At 35.1% G+C, this 19,090-nt stretch overlaps 1 protein-coding gene across 5 annotated transcripts; it reads left to right on the top strand.

Annotated features, from left to right (window-relative positions):
• The first annotated feature begins 8,519 nt into the window (after positions 1 to 8,519).
• On the top strand, positions 8,520 to 18,857 carry LOC128206421 (uncharacterized). 5 transcript variants are annotated; one of them, XM_052908837.1, is made up of 7 exons: positions 8,569 to 8,607; positions 9,681 to 9,772; positions 10,670 to 11,032; positions 12,006 to 12,096; positions 12,767 to 13,165; positions 15,896 to 16,285; positions 17,708 to 18,857. In XM_052908837.1, the coding sequence occupies exons 3-7, from the start codon at positions 10,715 to 10,717 to the stop codon at positions 18,151 to 18,153; spliced, it is 1,644 nt and encodes a 547-aa protein (XP_052764797.1). In that variant the 5' UTR covers positions 8,569 to 8,607; positions 9,681 to 9,772; positions 10,670 to 10,714; the 3' UTR covers positions 18,154 to 18,857. The 5 variants fall into 5 exon arrangements, with proteins under 5 accessions (XP_052764798.1, XP_052764797.1, XP_052764799.1 ...); XM_052908838.1 differs by lacking the exon at positions 9,681 to 9,772 and having other exon boundaries at positions 8,520 to 8,607; XM_052908839.1 differs by lacking the exon at positions 9,681 to 9,772 and having other exon boundaries at positions 8,588 to 8,942; positions 17,861 to 18,857.
• Positions 18,858 to 19,090: the final 233 nt, after the last annotated feature.

Raw genomic sequence — 19,090 nt, 5'->3', positions numbered from 1 at the left:
ATTGTATTAAGAAAATGTAACATCATTTAACAGGCACAGAAACAGACTGAACTTGAGGATTTTTCTCTTTAGATTTTATTACTCAAAAGGCTAGGTGAAACCATTGTTTTAAATAAGAAAAAGTGGGATTTGATAGTGAAAGATCTAAGAGAAATGATATTACATGTAAATAAATGAAAATGATAGTGTCAATCTGTTTAAGGGGTTAAAAAAAAACACTTTATTGAATTAAATTGAATTCACTGTCATTTGGTATCAAAAATGATTGAAAAAATGACTGTTTGTCAATGATAGATTGATAAGATAATAGATGAGAAAACAGTTTTGCTGTAATATAAATGTTTGCCTTCAATTGAGTGATCTTCATTAGGAGGTCATAAAGAACTAATTTTAATAGCCAGGATCTTGCTTCCATATTATTCAAACTATTTTTTTCATGAGAATATTCGGGTAAAAAATGTATTTTTGTGTGTGTGTTTTTTTGTTGTGTATTTTTTTTTGGGGGGGGGGGGTGGGTGGGGGGGGGGGGTGGCTTGATGTGTGCCTGGACCGATTTAGGTTCCAAAATTTTAGAAGCCCTGATGTGTGAAGAAAACATTAAAAATGGTTTTATTCAAATGGGACCATTTCCCTTAGTTTCGAGCAAAATATCCATATGAACAAAAAATACTTTTAAAGTCTAATAATTAATATATTGCATGAAAGAGAACCAAATACATAACAGATGGATGAAAGAAGTGATACTTAAGGTCACTAAGCTCTTTATTGAATCTAGGCCAAGAAAAGTAAAATTCATAATGGTTTGCCATGGCAGCTTTCCAATCATTTGTTATAACTTTACATAATTATTATGTTTAAGTGTTGTGTGCCCTCTGAAAGTGAAAATAGTAAAATAGTAATTAATTTTTTTTATTATTTTAAGTACATAAATGAGAGATTAATTTAGATAAGCATCTTTGTTAAAAGATGCATTGCTTTTAAAAGGAAATGGTGTTTATGCCAGATTGTAATGCTTGATATTTTATTTATTTATTTTTTTAAATTTTAAGATATTATCATAGCCTTAATGAATATTTAAAGGCACTGTCTCATAGATGAACATTTTGGCAACTTTAAAAAAAAATTGTTTGGATTGAACCTGTTTTGGTGTAAATTTATTTAACAACAATGGACAGACAACTTCTGCTAAGTCACTCTGTTTGGCACGATATTGCGCAAGGTGTGGTGTTGTGTTATGGGGAAAACCTGAGGTACTTGTCAGGTTTGGTGACCACAAACCAAACTTACAATGATGATACATTCTCTCAAGCCGGGAACCAAACCTGGGAGGCCTTGGTGGGAAGCGAGTAAGCGAACCACTGCGCTCACTGGACATCCCAAAGGCCAAGATGAAAAGCGAGTGTGCTAACCGGACAACCTGATACTCATATATAGCCATTTTCATTATAATGAAAGCTTTTGGAACCTTTGAGTGAATACTAAACAATAAACAATTGCATTTTGGCAAGGAAACCCTTTTCCCTAAAGTTGCTTTTTGAAGTTAGTGAGAGGGTCCCTTCATTTGTGAACATCTACCTCCTTGTAAGTATGTTTGATGTTGTGCTTTTTTACTTTGCATTATATGGCATTGTTTTTTTAAATTATTTTGTCTCATTTTTGTTTAAAAACTGCCAGTATGTTTGATTTCTGACTCTAATATCTTAATTTTGGTTGAAGAATGTCTACTAAAATTAATCTGTAACCTTATTTTTCGAGAAAATATTACTTTGCGTTTACAACAAGTGACTGTTTGAAAAATGATTTGATGTGTTTTTTTTTTTGTTTAAAATCATTTCTTTTTCTTTTAGACATACTTAACTCGCCAAAAACGTTATTCATGACAGTGTGCCATTTGTCTTTTGTAATGATAATACACTTTTAACAAGGTGCTGTATGCATGGATTTTAGCTGAGCTGCCATCATTGAAAATTATATATTATAAATGTATAGTATGATTCCGATCGTTTTAAAATATCTAACCAAATAAAAAAAAATCAAAATCAAAATTATTTAGAATGAATATAATTGTTATATTCAATGTATTCTTTGTGATGAATATGTTATACAGATATGAAGTGCTTGAATGACATTTCGAGGAAAAACCTATACATGTACACACCTCTTATTTGTCAGTTTTATCACATTATCTGTTGTTTTTGTCGTTTAAATATAGTTAATAAAATTATACTTTTTTCCATTTATTTATACATACTTATATATAAAAAATATTCTTATATGTGTATTTTTATTATCTTTTCATCCCTTTTGTGATTCGGCCTGATATGTAAAGTTGGAAAAGTATCATCAAAATATTTTGACAGCCCAAATATTATCAATACAATCCTGGACATGCAGCTGTGTGTCTGTCGGTTTTGCCATCATTAACTATCAGACAACCATTCTGAATGGTTGGGCCAAAGTTCGAGGCCAGCATAAACTAAGTCATCGAAGCAAAAGCTTTGCTCTCATTATGCACTATAAATGAGAATGCTTTTGATATATGATCGTGAAACTTCATGTATACTCACGTAGTAATTAACACCACACAGTAAGATACTCGCCATTGATATTTTATCAATGCAATAATACGGGAGAGTAGAAAATACATGGATTTGGACCAGGAAATCAAACGCCAAGTCCAGACGACGGTACATTTGGGAATATTTAGTAAAAAACCATGTCTTCATTGATCAGTCATTTAAACGACACTTATACATGTTGTACATTATTTGGTAGACAAAGGCCAAGTCTACATGCATAGGTAGTCAAACACTTTGTGTGCATATTTAATTTTGACATCAGTTATTCAAATACCAAGACTGTATTCATGTGCTTTGGATAAGGTATTCAAACGTCTAGTCTGCATGCATGTGCTTTGGATAGGGTATTCAAACGTCAAGACTGCATGCACGTGCTTTGGATAAGGTAATCAAACGTCTAGTCTGCATGCACGTGCTTTAGATAAGGTAATCAAACGTCAAGTCTGCATGCACGTGCTTTGGATAAGGTAATCAAACGTCTAGTCTGCATGCACGTGCTTTAGATAAGGTAATCAAACGTCAAGTCTGCATGCACGTGCTTTGGATAAGGTAATCAAACGTCTAGTCTGCATGCACGTGCTTTAGATAAGGTAATCAAACGTCAAGTCTGCATGCACGTGCTTTGGATAAGGTAATCAAACGTCTAGTCTGCATGCACGTGCTTTGGATAAGGTAATCAAACGTCTAGTCTGCATGCACGTGCTTTAGATAAGGTAATCAAACGTCAAGTCTGCATGCACGTGCTTTGGATAAGGTAATCAAACGTCTAGTCTGCATGCATGTGCTTTGGATAAGGTAATCAAACGTCAAGACTGCATGCACGTGCTTTGGATAAGGTAATCAAACGTCAAAACTGCATGCACGTGCTTTGGATAAGGTAATCAAACGTCAAAACTGCATGCATGTGCTTTGGATAAGGTAATCAAACGTCAAGACTGCATGCACGTGCTTTGGATAAGGTAATCAAACGTCAAGTCTGCATGCACGTGCTTTGGATAAGGTAATCAAACGTCAAAACTGCATGCACGTGCTTTGGATAAGGTAATCAAACGTCAAAACTGCATGCACGTGCTTTGGATAAGGTAATCAAACGTCTAGTCTGCTTGCATGTGCTTTGGATAAGGTAATCAAACGTCTAGTCTGCATGCATGTGCTTTGGATAAGGTATTCAAACGTCAAGTCTGCATGCATATGCTTTGGATGAGGTAGACCAACGCCAAGTCTGCATGCATGTGCTTTGGATGAGGTAGACCAACGCCAAGTTTACATGCATGTGCTTTGGATGAGGTATTCAAACGTCAAGACTGCATGCACGTGCTTTGGATAAGGTAATCAAACGTCTAGTCTGCATGCATGTGCTTTGGATAAGGTATTCAAACGTCTAGTCTGCATGCATGTGCTTTGGATAAGGTAATCAAACGTCTAGTCTGCATTCATGTGCTTTGGATAAGGTATTCAAACGTCTAGTCTGCATGCATGTGCTTTGGATAAGGTAATCAAACGTCTAGTCTGCATGCATGTGCTTTGGATAAGGTAATCAAACGTCTAGTCTGCATGCATGTGCTTTGGATAAGGTATTCAAACGTCTAGTCTGCATGCATGTGCTTTGGATAAGGTATTCAAACGTCTAGTCTGCATGCATGTGCTTTGGATAAGGTATTCAAACGTCAAGACTGCATGCATGTGCTTTGGATAAGGTAATCAAACGTCTAGTCTGCATTCATGTGCTTTGGATAAGGTATTCAAACGTCTAGTCTGCATGCACGTGCTTTGGATAAGGTATTCAAACGTCAAGACTGCATGCATGTGCTTTTGATAAGGTATTCAAACGTCAAGACTGCATGCATGTGCTTTTGATAAGGTAATCAAACGTCTAGTCTGCATGCACGTGCTTTTGATAAGGTAATCAAACGTCTAGTCTGCATGCACGTGCTTTGGATAAGGTAATCAAACGTCTAGTCTGCATGCACGTGCTTTGGATAAGGTAATCAAACGTCTAGTCTGCATGCATGTGCTTTGGATAAGGTAATCAAACGTCAAGACTGCATGCACGTGCTTTGGATAAGGTAATCAAACGTCTAGTCTGCATGCATGTGCTTTGGATAAGGTAATCAAACGTCAAAACTGCATGCATGTGCTTTGGATAAGGTAATCAAACGTCAAGTCTGCATGCACGTGCTTTGGATAAGGTAATCAAACGTCAAAACTGCATGCATGTGCTTTGGATAAGGTAATCAAACGTCAAAACTGCATGCATGTGCTTTGGATAAGGTAATCAAACGTCTAGTCTGCATGCATGTGCTTTGGATAATGTAATCAAACGTCAAGTCTGCATGCATGTGCTTTGGATGAGGTTAAGTCGAAAGCCAAGTCGACATGTGCTTCCTCGGCCTTTGGACCATGCATACATACTTGGCTTTTGACTATCTGATTAACATTTAAACGTTTAAAAGCCACAATTTGGGAGCAGCTAGTCAATCGCTATGTCTGCCTTCTTCATAAGACCGTCTACAAACATACCATATTGAACAGTTCTTTAAAAGCTAAGCCTGAATTGATACCAAAATTAAACAGTTTCCATCAGTCAAGTCTTCACTCATACCATAATAGACCGTTCTCTGTAAGCCAAGATTCTTATGGATACCATAATGAACAGATCTTTAAAAGCCACGTCTGCATACATAGCATAATGATCAGTTCATTAACAACAAAGTCTGCATGCATACCAAGTCTGCACAAGGACTGAGGAAAAAAGGTTACTAAGGAAGCCAAGCAAAATTAAATTCATAAAGGAAGGGCAAAGTAATGTTGCACATGATTTCTATATTCAAGTTTTGTTTGTATCTTACCAATAGACGGTGATTTTAAGAAGCATTTCCTTAAAAAGTTATCAACGAAACCAGAAGAAATATTAAGGGTGAACAATATCTGCTTTTTAACAGATCTAGTATCAAGTCCTCGGTGGGAGGAGAATCTGAGAATCGCACCGTACCTCCATCCTTCCGTTCGTCCAGCCGTTCGTCCGGAACAACAGTGTCACTGTAATAACTACTATTTAAACTTCAAAGATTTGTAGAGCACCATTGGTAGGTTTGTCATGCATATAAATCGAGATTTTCGTAAAGGTCAAGGTCACACTCGTAGATCAAAGTTATATATTTCATAGCAAGTTATTCTATCTCAGCTAAATAAATCAACTATAAATGAGAAATCAATAAAACGTACAAACTTGTTGAGTACCGTAAAAATGCCTGTTGCGCATAAAATTAGCGATTTTATATCAAAGGTCAAGTTCACACTTTAAGGTCATGCTGCATAATATAGACTGTACATGTATATACGTTGCGTCTAACCCTTTGTGATTTAACTGTTTATGGAACTTCTCATAATTGTATAGCTCCATTTGAAGATTTGTCGCACATGATATTTGCGCTTTTATCTCAAAGGTCAAGATCACATTTAAAATGCAATGATGCACACTATGTATGTTTAGCAATTCTTTAAAGGAGTGAATGGCCTGTTAAACGGAATTCGAGTATTGTTAATAGACATGTAGAACATGATTTGAAGGATTTTGTTAATTTCAATGTTACCATTTATTCATCATAATGACACGTTTGATGATAATTGCATTTCGTCCGACATTACCCGTTACGGGGCATTTGACATGTTTTCAAAACTTGTCGAGTTAGGTAAACACTTGATGCTAAAAATACTATAAAACAATCTTGGATAACTCTCGTATTTTACCTTTAACGCATATTCGTGTATTACCAGTGGGCGAGTGTTTCTAACCCGGCGCCCCCCCTCCAAAATCGTCCAAGGTTACTTTCTATTTCAATATTGGGGAAAAAAGGTAATAAAATACGCCCTAAATGCACCATTTCGGACTAGAAGTTTTCTAGGGGGAATACCCCAAACCCCCACGCCAACACTTGAAGCCGATTGATTTCCGGTTCGAAGGGATGGGCGGAAGTCAAAGAATAACGCCCCTAAGTTACACCCCCTCTAACTTCCAATCCTGGATCCGCCCCTGATAATCATATGATTGTTGATAACACTTGACATATGACGTAATGTGTATTCTAGCACACCGGATAGGCATTTCCGGTGAATTCAGTCGTGCTGGAAAACTCCATCTGGCATCCCCCCATGCCAGATGAGTCACGCGCTGTGACTTAATACTTTCATTTTCTTTTATTAAACACTAAATGTAACCATAGTTATGAGATTTCAATAGATGAGTTCGATTAACATTAACTTAACAAAAATATTCCTTAAAATCAAAACAAAATAACCCTTAAAAGACGTTATATCGAAGGAACTTATTGACGTATGCGGTGAATACAAATTACTGTGCGTCATGACGCCAGTAAACATCATCGCACGCGCTTTTTAGTGAAATGTACAAAAACGCGCTTTCTTATATATTTTCTTCACAAAAAATGTAATTAAAGGTATGCTAGAAAAAATATTATATATCATGTGTGTCCGTTCCGGATAGAAAGATTCGACCCTCGGGCACTCTGCGTAGCCGGTAACACATGACAGATATTATTATTCTTGCATACCGGACGTGTGTTTCCGGTCATGTGACCAGTGCTGGAAAAACCCATCTTACATACCCCATGTAAGATGAGTCACGCGCAACAACGCGCCACTCCTTATTTCATTTATTGTATGGTTTATGAAAAATATATTATGCCATTTCAAAAAAGCGCAATCAAATATATGTTTGCAAGACTTAAAATTGAAATTGAAAATAAATAATCGTATGTAAACGCTATTTTTAGTTATTCAAAATTACTGCGCTCTATGACGTCAGTTAACAACGTCGCACGCGCTTTTTGGTGTAATTGTACAAAAGTTCGTTTTCAACGTCATCTTTTTCCACAAATTGATAAATTTAGATATGCAAGAAAAAAATATCAATCATGTTTTTCCGGTCTGGATAAAAAAGTCCGACCCGAGGGCACGCTGCGTGGCCGGTAACTCGGCAAGCCTCGTTACCGGCTTACGCACGTGCCCTCGGGTCGGATTTTTCTATCCGTACCGGAAACACATGATAGATACTTATAGTGTCCCTACACCGCTGGTTAGTCTAAAATAATAGACGTGTAACGAAGGATTTGCAATATCAAAAATCTTGAAAAAATCCGTCAACTTACAATTATTTCGACTACACCGCTGGTTATTTGGGAGTAATAGTGCATCTTTAATAATGGACTAGTATCTGGCAATATAATTTTCTAAGTTTGAAAGTATATTGAAATTTTGTGCTGAAAGTCTAATACTAATGGATTGGTAGAAATACGTGTATAACATGAATAGAAGTTATTAAACATGGATGGTGTTAATATGATTTAGAAATCCTGTTTTATTCAGTTTGAATATATCATTGTGTTGTTTGACATGTGCAGTTGGTTGCCCAAGTGCTTAAACCAGCATTAAAGCTGCACTCTCACAGATAATGAGATATACCATTTTTACAACTTTTATTTGTTTGTCTTTGAAAGTGCAAATTTTTGCGTAAATATCAGCAAACCGATGATATAAGATTGCTGACGAAAAATCAGATCGTAGATTTTCATATTTCCGTTCGAAAATTAATGTTTTATGGCTTAAACCGTTACTAACGGTTTAAGAAAAATGCATAAAACATCATTTTTTGAACTTAAATATAAAAATCTGCGATCTAATTTTTTTGTCAGCAGTCTTATATGACTGGTTTCCATGGATTTTTGCAAAAATTGCCTCGTTCCATGACAAACAATAAAAAAGTTGTCAAAACGTTCAATCTGTGAGAGCGCAGCTTTAAAGTGTTAGTAATTACCCTCTTATAACAGCGCCCGTTTTAAGTTAGCCAATCAAGAATACTTGGAAACATGTCATCTCCAATTTAAACAATAACAACATTCAAGCACCTCTTCAGGGAAGTATGAAATATGTTTGGTGTGCATACATCACATTTAAAAGAGTATTGTGTTTCGGATTTATTATTTGTGAACATGTGAATAAAATCGTCCAGGTGATCATTTTAAATTTGTCATTGTACAAATGTTGTTGTTTTTTGTGTATGTTGTAAATAATTATGATTTCATTTGCTGGTATTATCTTGTTTGAAATCTTTGAAATCATTGTTTTTTATACATACAATGTATGCTTCTTTTTATATCAGAAGTAACAAACATACTTCCTTATTTCAAAAGGGGGAGGGATGACATGCTGACATGTGTTCTATAACATATTTAATAACCATGCGTATATCTCAAGCTTAAGACATTTGACAGAATGAAGTCACATTTTATTTTGTAATCTTATGATAACACGTGTTTTCAAATGCAGTGAACAAGAATTCGGAAGGTGAGCAAAACTGTTTTTTTATTTTTTATTTTACAAATAGCAGTATCATTTTATTTTTAGAATAACTTCTCTTAAAAGTATCAAAACTCTTTAAAATAAGAACATTAATACACAAATTATATTACCATTAAATATTGAGCTAAGCTCGATCCTGTAAGAAGCTTTCGATTTTTCGAGAAATTTTGGCCATGATGCTATTGTATTATTTGAATAACATAAATTTACAGCTTCATTGTATACGCCCTAGTCATGTGTCAGTGGGGCTCATACCTCTATATAAAATGGTGATACCCGTTTTAAAGCTGCACTCTCACAGATTAAACCTTTTGACTACTTTTTTATTTTTTGTCTTGGAACGAGCTAAAATCCATGGAAACCAGTTATATAAGACTGCTGACAGAAAATCAGATCAGTATGTTTTGTATTTACGTTCAAAAATTGATGTTTTATGCATTTTTCTTAAACCGTTAGTAACGATTTAAGCAATAAAACTTACATTTTCGAACGAAAATATGAAAATCTTCGATCTGATTTTTTGTCAGCAATCTTATATAATTGGTTTGCAGATATTTACGCAAAAATTTGCTTCTTCCAAGATAAAAAATAAAAAAAATGTTGTAAAAACGGTATATCTGTGAGAGTGCAGCTTTAAAAAAACACGAAGACCATTAATGTTTGTGTTTGTATGGAGGTTAAATGAGGTCTGTTGAATTACAAGTAACGATCTATTTGTTTTAGTCTGCTGTCAGTGCGTGCATTTGTACCGGACAGTTTAACTTCCACTTGATAATGTGACTCCCGTCGACAAAAAAAACAGTAGTTTATTCAGTGTGTGTATACCACGTGATAAATTGCGTCATAAATGCTTCGTCGGAAGGCAATATTTTTATTTGAAAAATACTTTAAACAAAGATAACTTTACTATTTCTTCTCCATTTAATTGAAACAAAGTGAAGTCTACGCAACTTACGGAGCTCTGCCTTCGGTCTTTACCAAAGTTTGATTGAGAGTTTAGTTTCTTTAAACACCTCGACAAACCTTTTCACAATACGGCCGTCTGACGGAGCACTGTCAAAACATGATTTTGGAAACAGGTTTGTCGAAGTGTTTGATGAAACTAATGACTTCATCAAATTTCAGTAATAAACAAAAACGAGGCTCTTTAAGCGGCACAGACTGCCCTTTGTTTTATTTAAAATGGTGTTGTAAAAGAAATGTTATCTTTGATATAAGTCTTCATTTTAAGCAAATTGTTGCCTTCCGACGTAGCTTATATGACGTAATGTATCACGTGGTATACACACACTGTTATTGAATTAGGTTTACATTCGACACTTTTTTGTAATCTTATGAAAACGGCCGCTTATTAAAAATACAAACAAACCATCAAACCTTTTTTGATCTATGTTCGATAAAGTTTCAGTGTTAAGGGTAGAATCTAAAATTATAAGCTAGTAAGAATACCGAAACATTTTACTGATACGTGACATTTCAATAATGTTCTCTCGTATTGACGTCATGTTTGTGACGTCATATTTTGTATTTGAAAAATGCGAAATGCATGGCATTAAATGTATACACGTATCTTATGCAAGTTCATAGATATCATCAAAAGACATGCTATATCAGTAAAACTACCTGAAGTGTCATTTAATTGAAAATTATTGTTTCTGTGCAACGAGTGCAAAGCAGATTGTATTTTTGAATGGTTTATGTTGTTTATTTAGGATATTAGTGAAATAAAGTTGCGCTGGCGATAAATATTCACTAAAATGGCGTCAACTCCTGTTTACTGGTTTGAACGGAAAGAAAATCGTAATTGGGTGAAACTAGCAGTTGGATTGATTATTACCAAAAGTGGACTTGCAACATTCGAAGAACAGACAGTGGAAACGTTGAAAAACGACCAAGACCCACTAGGAAGTTCACTTGTTCGCGATATTGGACGGAAAGTACGCAACGCATCAAAATTTGAAGTCTCTGACGTTGAGATTAAACAATGCTTTGAGAACATGCGAGCTTTATTCACTGCACCACAACACCTAGCTGTGAATGCCACTGCACATGCTACCGTAGCTCAATTGAACAAGGTAAGGGGGTGAGAGTTGTCTAGTGGTATATAGGTCCCCCTTTCACCGAGGTTGTGGATTCGATCACCATCAGGTGTACGTTCTCATGGCCTCTTAAAAAGGACACAGTACTTGTTTCTGCCCAGGATCTTATTATAAGATGCCTACGTGCGTTTGCCATTTTAGGTAGACTACGTACGTTTGCCTCATGAAAATGCCAACTAGCGTTTGCCAAATAAAAAAAACAACTGCATTTTTGTACAAATTACATCGCACAAAATATTCATAAAACAAATAAAAACCATTATTGAGCAATAAAAATAAATACATTTGAACGTGGGTTTTTGTCTAACGCTATGACATTTTAACATTAGCTACGTGCGTTTGCATTCCTGGACACTATTTGTATCGAAGTGTTCTTGGAAACTATGTAAGCATGAATTGTGACCAATACAACGATCGAAAGATAAATCAATGCATTCTTTTTTGCGCTATGTCACTTTAACGAACTTTCGCGTATAACAAAAATATCGATAAGAAAGTTACCTGGATTGACGATCAGTCGAGCCAGAAAACTACTTGCGTTTGCATTTGTGGTCACGTGACTTTTTTGGTCATCACCGGTGATTACTTTGGAAACAGGTTTGTCGAAGTGTTTGATGAAACTAATAACCTTATGAAATTCCGGTAATAAAACGAAGGCGCGGTTCTTTAAGCGGCATAGACTGCCCTTTGTTTCGTTTAAAATGGTGTAGTAAAAGAAAAGTTATCTTTGATTTAATTCTTTATTTTAAGCAAAATATTGCCTTCTAATGAAGATATATGACGTAATGTATCACGTGGTATACACACTGTATATGTGTCTTCAAATTGTGTGCTGTTGTTCTGCGATCAGATAATGAACATAGTTCTGTGTGCATATTAATTTCATTTATTTACAACTAAACGTTTATCTTAGTAATGCCAAAATAAATATATTACTTTTATTTTGCAGTTGGAGACTGAACAAATGCAGGTCAAACGCACGGACGTCATGGAAGCCATTAATTTTATAGATGAACAACGCTTTAAAGATGTCGAGAATGGTAAGTTGTTTTCGTTGACTTGTTCTGACCAAGATTGCCCGATAAAATGTCCCGAAAAAGCTAAATTAAAGAGTTGTGGACCTTTCATTTAAAAGAAATTGTCTGAAACTTTTTTTATGTCAAATGTAGCACCAAGGGTAGTGTTGGTCGGCAAAGGTTGTTGTCCCCATACCATAATTCCTAGGATAAGCGTTGCATTTATGCCGTTAGATAGTACTTGGAATTTTAAAGCACATGTTTGTTTTCTAATTGAATTTTTTATTGATAATTTATTTTCGATGAAAGATTAATCAAAGTATAGTTCTCAAAAATTCCCATAGGACGATAAAAATACGTCTTATTAAAAAGACGTGGTACTTTGTAAGATGCCCTGAGGAAACCTGATTGACCATTTATATTTTCATATAGCCATAATATGTTGGTGCATTCAACCAAGGACAGGTTACTTTAAAGCATGTAGATGAATGATTACAAATGTTGGGTTCAGGGTGCATACATTGTTTGGTTACATATGAGAATTTCGTGAATCTTTTAATACTTTTATATCATTTACAATGTAGCATTATCTTTGGAAGGGCTCTCCTTTACTGAAATATGTCCCATAAAATAAATTTTAACTGTATGGTCGAGTAATTTAGAATTTGGTAATGAAAATTGTATATCTTTTCAGGAGAAAGCAAAGCACTGCTCATATTTCATTGTGCAGCCGATAAAGCCCTTGCACGTGAAATAGAGGTCGGACTTAAGTCCTTTGGATGTTTTCCAATAATGATGGATATAACGACTATGGACAGGTTTGGTGTACATGCCCTACAGCATTTAGTTGATTCGTGTCGTATTCTTGGTCTGGGTTTGTTTATTTTCACGAATGAAACCAGTGACCACTTTCGGAATTATGCCAAGAAAGTAATATATGGACTGCCTCCTGACATGTCAAGTTTGATAATACTGGTTCTTCAATCTATTACAAAAGAGGAGCTTGGGATAGATGAGTCGTTTACAGGGAAGATATTTGAATATCAAGACAACAATGATTTCAACATCAAGAGCATTTCCCTTGCAATAACCGGTATGTTTTCTACATATTTACTCTTTCTATCAGTTTTGTACCTGTATTCGGTAGGGTTGATATAATCAAGTTGCCGTTAGTGATGTTTTTGATCTGCAAAAAATGTTCAGTTTTTGTTCAAGGTTACACTTGAACAAACGAATATATTGTACAATATATATTATAGTAGTAATTGCTATATTCACATCGATACAATCTGATACTACAATGAAAACAACAGGGAAAAGCTAAAATGCCCATTTCCCCGGCTATCCCCGGTATACCCCCGGACCTGGGGGCCGTGGTTACAATTGACTGGTGCATAAGTTTAAACTAAACTAAAGGAATTTCGTACTTTTATTGTTATTTTGTATTTTATTTATGACATAACATTACTTTTATCCTAAATTATGTTTCATATTAAATTTTCTAGCCGAATGGTATTGTTATTTATAATATAGCTCTAGTACAAAATAGAAAGTGTAATATATTTACAGGTGACGTATCGGCAGTACTTATGTTCCATTGTGCAGCCGATAAAACCCTTGTAATATATTTACAGGTGACGTATCGTCAGTACTTATGTTCCATTGTGCAGCCGATAAAACCCTTGTAATATATTTATAGGTGACGTATCGGCAGTACTCATGTGCCCTTGTGCAGCCGATTAAACCCTTGTAATATATTTACAGGTGACGTATCGGCAGTACTCATGTTCCATTGTGCAGCCGATAAAACCCTTGTAATATATTTAAGGTGAGGAATCGGCAGTACTTATGTTCAATTGTGCAGCCGATAAAACCCTTGTAATATATTTACAGATGACGTATCGGCAGTACTTATGTTTCATTGTGCAGCCGATACAACCCTTGTCATATATTTACAGGTGACGTATCGGCAGTACTTATGTTCCATGGTGCAGCCGATAAAACCCTTGTAATATATTTACAGGTGACGTATCGGCAGTACTCACGTTCCATTGTGCAGCCGATAAAACTCTTGTAATATATTTACAGGTGACGTATTGGCAGTACTCATGTTCCATTGTGCAGCCGATAAAACCCTTGTAATATATTTACAGGTGACGTATCGGCAGTACTCATGTTTCATTGTGCAGCCGATAAAACCCTTGTAATATATTTACAGGTGACGTATCGGCAGTACTTATGTTTCATTGTGCAGCCGATTAAACCCTTGTAATATATTTACAGGTGACGTATCGGCAGTACTCATGTTTCATTGTGCAGTATTTACAGGTGACGTATCGGCAGTACTCATGTTTCATTGTGCAGCCGATAAAACCCTTGTAATATATTTACAGGTGACGTATCGGCAGTACTCATGTTTCATTGTGCAGCCGATAAAACCCTTGTAATATATTTACAGGTGACGTATAGACAGTACTCATGTTTCATTGTGCAGCCGATAAAACCCTTGTAATATATTTACAGGTGACGTATCGGCAGTACTCATTTTTCATTGTGCAGCCGATAAAACCCTTGTAATATATTTACAGGTGACGTATCGGCAGTTCTCATGTTCCACTGTGCAGCCGATAAAACCCTTGTAATATATTTACAGGTGACGTATAGACAGTACTCATGTTTCATTGTGCAGCCGATAAAACCCTTGTAATATATTTACAGGTGACGTATCGGCAGTACTCATTTTTCATTGTGCAGCCGATAAAACCCTTGTAATATATTTACAGGTGACGTATCGGCAGTACTCATGTTTCATTGTGCAGCCGATAAAACCCTTGTAATATATTTACAGGTGACGTATAGACAGTACTCATGTTTCACTGTGCAGCCGATAAAACCCTTGTAATATATTTACAGGTGACGTATCGGCAGTACTCATTTTTCATTGTGCAGCCGATAAAACCCTTGTAATATATTTACAGGTGACGTATCGGCAGTACTCATGTTTCACTGTGCAGCCGATAAAACCCTTGTAATATATTTACAGGTGACGTATCGGCAGTACTCATTTTTCATTGTGCAGCCGATAAAACCCTTGTAATATATTTATAGGTGACATTTCGCCTGTACTCATGTTTCATTGTGCAGCCGATAAAACCTTTGTAATATCTTTACAGGTGACGTATCGGCAGTACTTATGTTCCATTGTGCAGTCGATAAAACCCTTGTAATATATTTACAGGTGACGTATCGGCAGTTCTCATGTTCCATTGTGCAGCCGATAAAACCCTTGTAATATCTTTACAGGTGACGTATCGGCAGTACTCATTTTTCATTGTGCAGCCGATAAAACCCTTGTAATATCTTTACAGGTGACGTATCGGCAGTACTCATTTTTCATTGTGCAGCCGATAAAACCCTTGTAATATATTTACAGGTGACGTATTGGCAGTACTCATTTTTCATTGTGCAGCCGATAAAACCCTTGTAATATATTTATAGGTGACATTTCGACTGTACTCATGTTTCATTGTGCAGCCGATAAAACCTTTGTAATATCTTTACAGGTGACGTATCGACAGTACTTATGTTCCATTGTGCAGCAGATAAAACCCTTCTAATATCTTTACAGATGACGTATCTGCAGTACTCATATTTCATTGCTCAGCCGATAAAACCCTTGTAATATCTTTACAGATGACGTATCGGCAGTACTTATGTTTCATTGTGGAGCCGATAAACCCCTTGTAATATCTTTACAGTTGACGTATCGGCAGTACTCAATTTTCATCGTGCAGCCGATAAAACTCTTGTTATATCTTTACAGGTGACGTATCGGCAGTACTCATATTTCATTGCTCAGCCGATAAAACCCTTGCACATAAAATAGGGGTCGGACTTAAGTCCTTTGGATTTGTTCCAATAATTATGGATATAACAAATATGGACAGGTTTGGTGTACATGATCTAAAGCATTTTGTTGATTCGTGTCGTGTACTCAGATTCGGATTGTTTATTTTTACAAATGAAACCAGTAACCAGTTTCAGAAATATGCCAACAATGCAATGGTTCAACTTCCCCGGGGTTTAATAACACTGGTTCTTCAAAATATTACAAAAGAGGAGCTTGGAATTAATAGAGCGTTTCCCGGGAAGATATTTGAATATCAAGGCAAAAATGATGTCAACATCCAGAACATTTCCTCCGCACTTAAGGGTACTACTTTTCCATATGTTTGCTTTTAGTCAGTGATTTTTTTGGAATTATTTTTACCGCCTGTGCCATGCAAATCGGGAAAAAAGACTTTGGGAAAAATACAAAATAAGGCCAAAATAGCTAATATAATGGAAGATATACATGTTTTAACTTGTTTATGCATACATTATGCTGTGAAAAAGTAGGTCTTGTCAAGATTGGGTTTAGATTTCAAGAAATTCATTGCTTTTTTATTCATTAACGTAATCTGCATTTATCAAATTGGGAGAAAATCATAAAATTCTGGTACTAAGGCTGCAGATGAATTGATAAAATTCTATTTGCCGTTATTAATATAATCAAACTTTTCAGATTTTGTCTGCCATTTAAACATATCAATGTATTACAAAGCATGTTATGGTATTTGTTGCACTACATTAATACAATCTTAAACTGATGTAAAAAATTTAATGTTATCGGCTCATTCTGAATAGGTTTTAATATACTTTGACATTATCATTTTTCTATTGTTTGCTTGTGTAAGTGGCCCGTACGCATAAAAATCGTTCAGTGTGATTAAATACTGCTTGCATTTTGTATTCTCTAAACATAAATCAAAATTTAAATGATTTCAGTTCGAGTTTTCATTACGTTGTTTGCACTACTGACATTAACTTTAAATCATTACAATTGAAACTGTTGATTTAAACCCTTGTTAGCTTTTGACTTAATATTTCTCAGTGTGTGAATCATCCCGTCTTCTTTTATTATGCTTGATAAAAGCACAAAATATACTTTAATGCAACTGAAAATGTAGATATTTCAACTGTTGCATTTCTTTGTCAAAGCAGATATCTGTGTGTGTTTGTGCTGTTTATTATTAAACTGAACATTTAAACTAAATGACAAATACAATGACATGTAAAAGCAAATAAACATTATTTTTAACTATGTTAAATAGACATCTTGCCTTGATATCTCAGCTACGATATCTCTTAAAGATGCACTCTTACTTCCAAATAAGATTCACGACAATTAATAATATTGTTGTAATACTCCAAAAATGATGAATAAATGTCGAAAACAATGGTTCTTACGAAGGATACCGAGTTTAATTTGAAAGAAATGAGCATAAAACACGGTATTTCTTCATTATAAGACTAAAGTAGATCACAGTTAATATTTTAGCATTCACCAATCATTTAATATTTTGCGTTTTCAGCTTTTAAATACACGGTTACACTCTTGTGATCAGTAGTTAATATTTTCCATAAATGCATTATTTAGTAAGTAGTTAAAAGTTTTATCACTCATAATTTATGTTTGTTATACATGTGTATGTATAGATTTTGAATAAGAGTGTCACTTTAACTGTTTTAAGAGACTACCTGGATATCTCCGGTATGATATCTCTTATTTAAATATTCATTTTTTCTTTCATAGAAAAAAAGTCTCAAACCATTTTTTCATGGATCCAAGGCTTGTTCCCATGGTCCATGACTACACATGTTGCGAATAAATACCTGTACACCATATATGCAAAGTGCGATTTCGAGCGCGTTAGAGTCGACACTGTTATCAAGGATGCAATTGCAGGGGCAAGCGCAGTCGGAGGCAGCATTGATGGTGGTTACGAATATTCGCCACGGGTATCTACTATATTCACACAAGCAGGATTTAGGAAAATTATTCCAGATGACCTTACGGCAATCCAATATGATACTACAGTCATTGGAACAATGTACATCTGGATCTACTACGTCGATGAAAACAATATATACCACTGGTTATACTCGGGGCTAGGAAGGAGACCGGATTGCGATGTCTTGGTTGGACCGGATGGCAAAATACATTATACCAAACATGGAGAAATTTGGATACAGAAATAAGGGACTCGTACACAGATTTTATGTCGGCTACGATTTCTAATTTAACTGTGTTGAACATATGTTATTTTACTTACTTTTATGAGCAAACGACAAACAACAACTGTCATTTTCTCTTTTGAATAGATATTTGTAAATCAAAGACTCAAATCATTCAGTTTTCAATAACATTACACACGCCTTTCAGCAAGATGGCTCATTTTTTATCACATATTTAAATAACTGTTTACAACTGAGCGTTAGTTTGAATGACTCCCTTTAAAGCGTACGCATATTTGAACGTCTCGGATAATACGCTTTCTTTAGATATCAAAGGATGTTAAACATAAGGAATATTTGCTAAAGAAATTTTGGGCGAAATGCCTCAAAAATAATTTAACCGATTTCAGTAGGATAATTTATATAATAAAAAGTCACGTTATTTTAAAATGTACCCCTATTTTCAAAGAAAATCATTTTTCGTTATTACAGTTTTATACAAAGTTGGTTTCTTGTGACTTTCTTTCACTACGTCATAAATACTAACGGTATAAACTGACATTACAAAGATAAGTTGTATTATGTGATAGCACTTGTGCCATATGGGTATGACGAAATTGAAAACACTCTTTGTAATCTAACATGATAAAATAATCCTTTCTACGTGTTGTGTATTCAACGGTAGCAAGCGGATTTGTCCCTCACTATCATATATTTATAATATTTCTAAACATAGCAACCGGATTTGTCCCTCAATAATATTTCTAAACATAGCAAGCGGATTTGTCCCTCACTACCATATATTTATAATATTACTAAACATAGCAACCGGATTTGTCCCTCACTATCATATATTTATAATATTTCTAAACATAGCAACCGGATTTGTCCCTCACTATCATATATTTATAATATTTCTAAACATACCAACCGGATTTGTCCCTCACTGTCATATATTTAT

The sequence above is a fragment of the Mya arenaria genome, chromosome 10 (genome assembly GCF_026914265.1).
Source record: "Mya arenaria isolate MELC-2E11 chromosome 10, ASM2691426v1".
NCBI lineage: Eukaryota > Metazoa > Mollusca > Bivalvia > Myida > Myidae > Mya > Mya arenaria.
This window is presented reverse-complemented; position numbering and strand designations above follow the sequence as displayed.